We start from the raw sequence: 10,256 nt of genomic DNA on the forward strand, positions 1-10,256 counted from the left end.
TCATTCACGACATGCAAATAAAAGCATTGCTAGTTATATACATGTTTTTTTATGGATTTACTAGGCGCACAATCATTACATCAACCAATTAAAAGCTTGGTCAATTATGAACTCACCTAGAACCAAAGTTCAGGCTGAGTGCACTTAAAAGGTTACCGTAACTTCTCATAATTAATGGATGGTAACTAGGGGAAAATGTATCGCCAGAACATACCAATGTATGATCTAGTTTCGAAGCTCTTCTCGAAACAAAATTAAAGCTGACAATGAATACATATCTCATCTTTTTGGCACGTTTAGGGAGATAAAATAATGTGAATATTAAATTTACTAACAATCATGATGATGGCATCATTTTAGACTCTTAATGCATGCATGCAAGTAGTTCTCTCCCATGATATCTTTCCTCTCCTCTAGGAGTCGTCTCCTTAGTCCAATTCTAAATAATTTAACAGACTTAACAAAAGAGAAGAGGGATGGCAGCAACAAGTCATAGCATAGTCAGTCACCTGAATTAGGTACCAGCAAGCAAGTGTGATGCTGCTGCCTACCAAGAATATTGTCCCTCTTAGATGATTGCCTGCAAACTCCGTCTTGTTTTGCCCCATGTGGTGCAGAACAGGTTTCCAAAGATGCAGTGTCTTGCCCTTGTAAAGGCTGATGAGCATTGTACCTCCAACTGAGAGCACAACACCTACGATCTTCAATGATCCAGCTGCGCTCAAGATTTGCAATGTCTCCATTCTAATTTGTTCAGGCATATCACATACGTGTTTTGGAAAATAAGATAGAATAATGGTTGTTGTATATCAAGAAGTTGATTTTGGGTCCGGAAAATCAAAACCGAAGTTTATTGTGAATGAATACATGAATAATGAAAGAAATTTGGTACCTGAAGACGAGCGAGAGAATGAATGTGACCAGCGGAATTATGTTCAGAAAGATGACGGCATAAGCTGGTGTTGTATCACGGAGACCATAGTAGTATAGGCTCATTGGTACCGCGTACCTACAAACAATGACGTGTAATTTATCTGATCCAATATTTTTTCATGAAATTCACCCTCTAATCAGGTATGCATTACATTGAAAGTGACTACTTTTCTCCGCAAAAAAAAAGTGACTACTTTTGTCTCAATTTTCCTTTGTGGGGGTACTTAGTTTTCTCTCTAATCGAAGCTTTTTGCAGCGAAGCACTATGTATACATACAGTTGACCTACAGAACAATTGTACCCTGTTACTAATCACTAGTATAATATTGCGGCTTTGACTTAGTTCATATTCTGGTCAAGCATCTAACTGAAGTTCACTCATGAGATACTCTTTAGGAGATTTTTAACATGCATGGCTTTAAGAGTAGACCTTGCTAGAGACCAATTGTACCCCGTTACTAATCACTATAATATGTGAGCTTTGACTTATCACCAGATCATTTGCTGGTCAAGCATCTAACCAAAGTTTACTCATGAGATACTCTTTAGGAGATTTTTAACATACATGGCTTTGGAGTTGACCTAGCTAGAGAACAATTGTACCCCATTAATAATCACTACGATATGGCGGCTTTTACTTATCACGAGTTCATTTTCTAGTCAAGCATCTAACAGAAGTTCGCTCATGAGATACTCTTAGGAGATTGTTTTGACATGCATGACTTTAAAGGTGGACCTAGCTAGGGACAAATGTATCACGTTACTACTCCTTCTGTACGTAAATACTTGTAGTTGAGAAGAACTAGTCTAGTTATCCCTAACTACAAGTATTTAGATACAGAGGGAGTAATAACTATAATATGGCTCATTTTCTGGTCAAGCATCTAACGGAAGTTTGCTCAAGAGATACACTTTAGGAGTTTTTTTAACCTGCATGGCTTTGAGAGTTTGAGAGGAAGTATAAAATTAGGGAACACACACATTGGAGCCCACGTCTCCGGTTGCTATGCTGACTTGATAGATAACAACATCATTATAATTTAGGATTTCACTACAAGCGCGACGCATGGGGAACGTTCGACCTATAAAATTACCGATAATTTACAAAAGTTACATTGTCGGTACCAATAAGAAAAAAACAAACTTGACGATGTATCAGAGTTTTATATAGTACTACTGCAGTTGAAAGCCGAAGCTTATAATTAACCTGCGGAATGAAATAATAGGTTTGCGCTTCACTTATGTCAGAAGTGGAGTCCCCAACACAACTGTGCTCAAATTAATAGTCTAGTAACTCCATGCCGTGGTGGAGATAACACACTTTTAACAACATCGTTATGCAGTATAGTCTATGAGTTACAATTGCACTACTCCCTCTGTATCTAAATACATGTTGTTGGGAACACTAATATAAGTACCCTCAACTACAAATATTTATGTACAGAGGAAGTATATCGTAGTTGAAAGGCCCAAGCGTATAGCTTGCGGATAGAAACAATAAGTTTGTGCTTCCCTTGTGGCTACAAGCTAGTGAAGTCCCCAAGACAAGTGTCGTCTCAAATATTGGCTTAATTAACTGCATATGTCGTGGAGGAGCTAACAAACTTTTAATTAGTTGAGAATGTAGGATAAGTTAGTATATATATGTGCATATAAAAGGACATCAATCGAGATATCGGCCAGCTGCATGACTAGGGCGATGTGCTGGCTTCACTGAGATCCACGTTTGTCTGCCACTGAGGTTAAGTATATCACTGAACCTGAAGCTGGGACGTAGTGGCTCGTTTGGAGTTTTGGACGTGGCCTAGACAAGGACATAGGCGGTATCACACTCTAAACTAATGGCCTGCGTTAGCTACCATCGGGATCCCGCGTTGATAGACCGGGTCTCGACGAGTGACGACACCAGCGGTGTGGGTCTTGCTACGTCCGCCCCTGATCGTCGATGCATGCACAGGTCGAGCTACCAAAACAACAAAATGAAGAACAGTTCGTGGCAGTGATTTGCGCGTACAGTACGTCGACAGCATGCATGCAATGCAGGTGCATTTTATGTTAGTGACTGCGTACCCGATGAAGGCGTTGAGGAAGATCCATCCCGTGGCGTGCCAACCCATCTCCCTCCACTTGCCCCTGCGCACAGGGAAATGCACAGGTTACCTGATTAAAATCCATGATTTTTTTCTACGAGAAAAAGGGTCACCTAAAGAGTAAGGACACATAACAAACAGTAAAAATAGATTTAAATTGAAAACCATACTTGCAATCTACTTCCCCACGTTATACGTCGCCAACCAGATTATGAAAATTGCACTGAACAGACATTAAGGAAAATAGACACTTACCAACTGCCTCGCCATATATATCAGTTACTGAAGACCATAGTAACCATTTGCCGCTATAAAAGAGATATACTCCCTCCGTTTTTTAAGTATAATTTTTTGAAAGTTTCACTAGAAAACTACATACGGATGTATATAGACATATTTTAAAGAATAGATTCATTCATTTTGCTTTGTATGTAGCCCTTTCATAAAATCTTTAAAAAAATTATATCTAGAAATGGAGGAAGTAGTAACCACTCACCATCAGTTCAAATGCTTGGAGAAACCGAACCATGTTGTAGAGCAAATCAAAAGGAAAGGGCGAAGTCGTCACACCGCCTAGAGCTAGCTAGTTAACTGATTCTCTGGATTGACACCCCAACCGCCAAAATACAAAGAGAACCAACAAACATTGACAACACGTACTCTCACATTGCTCTTCGTCGAGGTCTGAACGGACTTTGAGCTACGCTAGTGGCTTTTCTATGAGCTTACCCCACCAAAAATGCCTTTTGGAGCTTGGCCTCTCTGAAGGTTGGTTTTTGAAAAAGCCAAAATTTATCAAAATTCATATTTTTACAATTTAAAAAAATCTGAAAACATGCAAATATACATGGAGGCAAAACACACATGCATATAAATTTTTAGGACGAAATATGTTGAAATAAGGGCTATGCAAAAAGACAAATATGAGTCTTTGTAACACATGATACTATTCATCCTTAAAGTCTAGAAATTTGTTTTTTTATACATGTCACATTTAAAGGCATTTCATCCTGATTTTTTACACACATATACATTTCATCCTTGTATAGTTGCATATATGTTTTTATAATTTTTTGAAGTCAAAAAGTTTGAATTTTGAATTATTCAAAAATAAAGGGCTCCATGGACCCCGGTCACCAAAACGCCCTACTCCTTACCCCCCCCCCCCAACTTTTGAAAGAAATGATCTAAAAACACTGTACACTTGGTGTATATTGTGAAGATTTTTTTCCAAAAAAATTAGCAGTGACCCTTCGCCACTGAGCTACTCACGAAGAGGTTGCATAAACTTTATCCGAATGCGGCATCACTTTCACCATGTGGGCGATGGCATCGTTGAACCTCAACATAAGCGAAATAAGGACCTAGTAGAATGAAGAAAAACGAACGGGCCGGGCATGTCCCTACTTCTCTTGGTGTGCGACAGACGGGGAAGATGGAGGGCACAAAAAACGATGTCGATGAGCGTACCTTGGGTGGCAGATAGGGTTTAGGGGCGAAGAGCCCAAGTGACAGTTTCTAAAGTTGGAAGATTTGAAAGGTAAGGTTAATTGAGAGTGAATAGATAAAAACACACACGTACTTCTCAAAGATGAGAGCCAAGGGGAGGATGAAGGCGGCGCCGAAGAGGCTGCGGTAGGCGAGGAGGGCGAAGATGAACATGCCGTCGCCGATGGACACCTTGGATAGCAGGATCATCCCCGTGATGAACAGCTGCACTAGCACCATGGACGCTGGGGCCTTCCACTCCCACCCTGCCGTCTTCTTGTTCTCCGCCATCTTCGGGTCCACCTTGATGTCAGCCTTGATGTCCATGAGTCACCGGCGATCGATCGTTGCAGGCTTGCAGCCGATTGAGTGCCGGCTCGATCGAGGCAGGCTGTATATCCTACTAGCAAGCTAGCAGATAGCTATTCAGAGGCTAGGGGCATGCACTTGGAATGAAGCTGAAGCTTGAGACTGAGCAAGCAGATGTATATAGGAACGGGCTCGTGCAACTCGATGCTCCGCTACCTAATTGTGCTCCCCTGACGTCAGTAGGGAGGTGATAGAATTTGGCCCTGCATGTGGATGCCGAGTTGTGTTCCCCTGATAAACGCATCGTACGAGCCGATCAGCTGTGACAGCCTCAGGCTCGACACGCAGAATGCATGGGTCATGCACACACCCGGCAGGTCGACCTGCGCCGGACCGAGACGCGTACGTACACAAGTGTTATAAACGAGTTATATATGTTCGATACCACCCAGACGATCAGACGCGCGCACGCATGCGCTGGTGCGCGTGCAAGGCGCGCAATTTGGCAAATGGGCTAGCTGGGGAGAGATGGATTAAGAATGCGTTGTGAAATAAGTGTTTCTTCATCTCTTTGTGGCACATGGATGTTGGTTCTTCCTTTTTGCTATGTTATCCTAGTTATATTGGGACCGACCGTTGGGGTCTAAAAAACTTTTGTAATCTTCCGCCTGATGTATTATGATCTTCACGTATACATGTACGAAATTTGTAGTTTCTACAGCTAGAAGAACTCTGCCATGCATCCACCGATGAGATCTATTTCTCGGGTACTTCTTTCGATTTTGCCCATAGGAAGGTGTAAAGCCCGACAAGCACCATTGTTGTACCGAGCAGGCTGCAATAGAATAAAGAAGAACAATTCCATTCATTTTCTGTTTAACAATACAAGTTATAGAGAATATCGTTCTTTGTTTGCGGGGAAAGTTATAGAGAATATCATTTTACCAGAATCAGAAAGTTTGGAAGAAGAAGCAAAATGGACGTACCTTCCAACTGTAATTTCATCGCCTATGAAGATGGAGTCCAGCAAAATTGTGAATACCACAGATAGTGGGTTGAACATGGGAGGATATGTTGGGCCTCGCTTGGCAACGGCCCATGAGTTCAGGCAGTATTTCCCTGCTGTTGCAAGTGCCCCCTACACCAAATGAACCAATTTAAAAAAAAAATGAGGTTCTTAGCTTCAAATGTATCTCAGGTTTTTTTTTGGAGGGGGGGGGGGGGGGGGGGGGGTTGGTGTATCTAAGGTTGAAGTCTATTCTTTTAAATGATTTTTTTTTTGCAAGATCAACCGACTCACCGAATACAAGATGGTCACAAGGTCAATATTCCATCCTAGCTTCCATGCATTCTTCTCTGTATTCAATATTATTCCAACTAGCGCTGTTTGGAATCCTCCAACCAAGCATGTCGCCATGGATGACCAATACTTGTATGGATACACCTTGTGAACCTTTGACTGCAACAACATGTTACTGTTAGTTTATGCTCTGGTTTCTACTAACAGAAGTAATGCCGAAACATTAAAAAACAAATAGTCTAGTTGTGGCTTCAAACTAATCGGACTTGGATATTATTTCAGAAAACTATCTTACACTCGTTTATTTATTACCACGTGGTAATGTACTATTTATCATCCTATTTATAACATGTTATCATGCCATCTAGTAAGTACATTGTTGACATAGTGGCAAAAATACCAAATAGTTTGGTAAGTACATCCTTCTGGGAAATACATCCTCACTCTTTTGTTATGGTAAATATCACAAGAACAATGACCATGATTATTAATACATGGTCTGGTATGTTTTCACTAAAAAGCATAGTAAATACACCATTATCATGATAAGTACATCACTACTATGGAGGTATGTAAGAGTACCCAAACATAGTGGCAAGTAACGATCATGACACCACATAGCAGTAATACTGACCAACGTGGTTAGTGCATCAACATTTTTGTAGTATTATTTATTTATAAATTAGTACTATAAATACAGTGCAAACTTGTAGGGACACTAACTAGAGGTGTCCATGATATAGCACCTTTTTGTAAATTTGAGATTACATGTGTACAAAAAGTGAGAATACTCGTTGGTTGACGCATCTAGAAAATTGATGCTATTAACCTCTCAAACTACCAAGTAATTATAGAAAGGCAGTAACGTTGGTGCCATTAACCTCTCAAACTACCAAGTTTGAATACGAAATATATCGTCACAATGCCCATATGAGATCTAGTTTTCGTCAAAACTAATGAATTCATGCAACAGTCAGTTGCTCCAAAAGTCCGAACTGATGGAGGGAGATAGGACGCATTTTTTTTAATATTGTGTTGGCAAGGTCTTGAAATTAAAACCTCTTGAATCAGATCCCATATAAAAATGCATGTCTCAACCAGTTCATCCAAAAGCTCAAGCTCATGAGGAAAAATGGCTATGCATTTACAACTTTAACACTCCCCTCATGTGTGGCTTTCTCGGGCCTAAACGTCGCCCAATTGTTGGCTGCAATTTTCTATTTTAAAATTTTGCTAGTTGTGTATTGAACTCAAGGTCTCTTAGCTTTGATACCCTAGAAAATTGCACGCATCAGTCAGTTCATTCAAAAGATCAAACCGATGAAAAAGGTGGGCTATGCAATTATACTTCAACGAAAACAAGGATGACGATGAACACGAAACTTAACTTAGTGGCACATTTTTTGAGTTGTTATTTTTTGAAAAATTAGATGATGCATTAACAATCTCAATGAAATTAATGCATCGTCTAAATTTCAAAAAATAACAACTCAAAAAATGTATAGAATGGGTTGGCGAGGGTGGACAATTGAATTAGGTTCAGAAAGATGACAGCATAAGATGGCGTTGTTAATGATGTCATTAACAATACTCTTGTTATGCTGATGGGTTGGTGCATACAGTGACCCTTCAACGCCACCTCTCGCTCGTCTTAAGATGATAGCATAAGATGGCATAGGTCAATCTATGCCGATGGGTTGGCGCATGCTATTAAGAGATAGCTCACTTACATACTCTCCTTTCTCTCCTCTCGACATTACCGCATGCTATTAAGACTAATAAATGGGTTTGCGAAAATGCCAAGTGAACCACATCTCAGATTTTCCTCGCAGGGTAGCAGCCCGTTAGGACAAATGGCCAGGAGAAATACAGATGGTGGACACTGGAATAGATAGCGCATATCTAACCGGTAGAAACTAGCCTAACATGAGATATCTAACGGCTGAAATGGCTGAGGCTGTGAAAGGGCTGGGTTTAGGTTCTACTCTCGTAGACGACCGTGTACATCTCCCTAGTCGAATACTAAATAATGTACTGGAATTAACACAAGCAATGAAGGATGCGAGCACCATTTCACTGTATGGACAGTCACCTGGATCAGGTACCAGCAAGCAAATGCAAAGCTGCTGCCTACCAAGAATATTGTCCCTCTTAGTTGATTGCCTGCACCCTCGGCTGTTTGTTCCTTGGGGTGGTTCTTTAGGATGGGATCCCACAGATGCAACACCTTGCCCTTGTAAAGGCTTATGAGCATCGTGCCTCCAACAGAGAACAGAACGCCTGCAATCTTCAGTGATCCAATTGCACTCCAGATTCGCAACGTCTCCATCCTAATATGTTCAGGCATAGCACACACGTGTGTTGGAAAATAAGATAGAATATAGTGAATGTTGATTAGTAGTTAGAACATTTGAATCCATGTCACCCGAGTTTGCATTCTTTTGTGGGTTGCCAAGAAGTTGATTTTGGGCCTCATAAATCAAATCCAAATTTTATTATGAATACATGAATGATGAAGGAATTTGATACCTGAAGACCAGAGAGAGGATGAATGTGGCCAGTGGAATTAGGTTCACAAAGATGACAGCATAAGATGGCGTTGTCTCACGGAGACCATAGCAGTATAAGCTCATCGGCACTGCGTACCTGCATACCATGACGCGTGGTCACTTCAATTGGCCCTCTAATAAGCTATGTATTAGCTTGAAAGTGATGTATCTCTATTTTTGTTGCGGTGTTGTTTTCTCTGACGGGAACTCTCTTCATCCACTCTATATGTAGAGTTGACCTGGATCGAATAACTTACGCTATTCCTAATCATTACAATAAGGAGGCCTTTGACTTATCACAAGTTCATTTGCTAGCTAGTCAAGCATCTAATGGAAGTTTGCTAATGAGATCCTTCTTAGGAGATTTTAACCTGCACTGCTTCGGTACCCCCCCCCCCCCCCCACCCCACACACACACATCCAAAACGTACAAAGGAGAACGTATACCCACCTCGTACTATACACTACAAGCCGCCGTACGTATGCAATACGAGGTGGGTATACGTATGTCTTCCTGTACCGAAGCAAAAGTGAAATAATTAACGAGTTCAGCCGTACTATACAGGGTTATATTTTATAGGTTACGTATACATAGTACCAATATAATAAGAGCAACCATAGAGGTAACCAAACAACATAACTAAAGAAAATAATTGCCGAAAATTCGCACGTCAGCAAGCCATGTGCAATATATGTAAGTGCGTTTGGAGTTATTGGACATGAACTTACCCGATGAAGGCGTTGAAAAAGATCCATCCCATGGCGTGCCAACCCATCTCCTTCCACTTGCCCCTGCATGTATGCCCACAAACAGTATTCACGACTATTCCTTTCGTTTCAAAATAAGTGTCGTGATTTAGTTCCAAGCCCGTTCGATGACGTTTTCGGCAGTTAGAGTCCGTTCTAGTCGTGCATGCCAGAGATATGTCTCGTTGTAATTCGGATGTTAACAGCTTTGTTGGAAGATAATCGAGCAATTAATAACGTTCTCTCTGCGGCAATATAGAGCTAGCTAGACTACCAATTCGAAGTTGGAGGATTTGAAAGCTAAGGATAATCTTTCGGCGAGTACACAGATAAGCATGCACTGCACACAACGTATATAGGAGCAGCACCTTTCGGAGATGAGTGCGAAGGGGAGGATGAAGACGGCGCCGAAGAGGCTGCGGTAGGCGAGGAGCGCGAAGATGAAGATGCCGCCGCCGATGGAGACCTTGGACAGCAGGATCATTCCCGTGATGAACAGCTGCACCAGCACCATCGACGCCGGCGTCCTCCACTCCCACCCCGCCGCCGCCTTCTCCTTCTCCGTCTCCGCGCCGATGTCCATCGATCGTCGCAGACGATGCACCGGTCGCCGGTATGGACTTAGAGGTGGACAGGGCTACCTATCTAGCTATCTTGCTATCCTAGCCAGGGAAGTATATACATACGTACGCACATAGGGGCCGGCGGATCCGTCCGTTGTCTCGTGCACTGTGCACGTCGATGCTCCCCTGCCTCGCTCGGGTCAGGGGAGGGGGGGTGAATTTTGCCCTGTGGTGGGTATCCGGGACCGTGATAAGCGCATCGTATACGTGTCTGTTG

General features: G+C 41.9%; 2 protein-coding genes across 3 annotated transcripts in view; both read right to left on the reverse strand.

The window, feature by feature from the left end:
* LOC123408150 overlaps positions 1–4,838 on the reverse strand; it is a 76,035-nt gene extending 71,197 nt beyond the window's left edge. Inside the window, exons 1-4 of the mRNA XM_045101330.1 lie at positions 4,606–4,838; positions 3,004–3,066; positions 893–1,009; positions 552–744 (exon numbers count right to left, since the gene is read on the reverse strand). Of these exons, the coding sequence (XP_044957265.1) occupies positions 552–744; positions 893–1,009; positions 3,004–3,066; positions 4,606–4,838 (606 nt within the window). The remainder of the gene's footprint in view (positions 1–551; positions 745–892; positions 1,010–3,003; positions 3,067–4,605) is intronic.
* Positions 4,839–5,345: 507 nt separating this feature from the next.
* LOC123412622 (WAT1-related protein At5g64700-like) lies at positions 5,346–10,042 on the reverse strand. Of its 2 annotated transcripts, none has more exons than XM_045105572.1 (7): positions 9,785–10,042; positions 9,399–9,461; positions 8,650–8,766; positions 8,255–8,450; positions 6,121–6,279; positions 5,807–5,958; positions 5,346–5,655 (listed from the first exon to the last, which is right to left on the reverse strand). In XM_045105572.1, the coding sequence occupies exons 1-7, from the start codon at positions 9,997–9,999 to the stop codon at positions 5,577–5,579; spliced, it is 981 nt and encodes a 326-aa protein (XP_044961507.1). In that variant the 5' UTR covers positions 10,000–10,042; the 3' UTR covers positions 5,346–5,576. The 2 variants fall into 2 exon arrangements, with proteins under 2 accessions (XP_044961507.1, XP_044961506.1); XM_045105571.1 differs by having other exon boundaries at positions 8,213–8,450.
* Positions 10,043–10,256: the final 214 nt, after the last annotated feature.

The sequence above is a fragment of the Hordeum vulgare genome, chromosome 7H (genome assembly GCF_904849725.1).
Source record: "Hordeum vulgare subsp. vulgare chromosome 7H, MorexV3_pseudomolecules_assembly, whole genome shotgun sequence".
NCBI classification, from domain to species: domain Eukaryota; kingdom Viridiplantae; phylum Streptophyta; class Magnoliopsida; order Poales; family Poaceae; genus Hordeum; species Hordeum vulgare.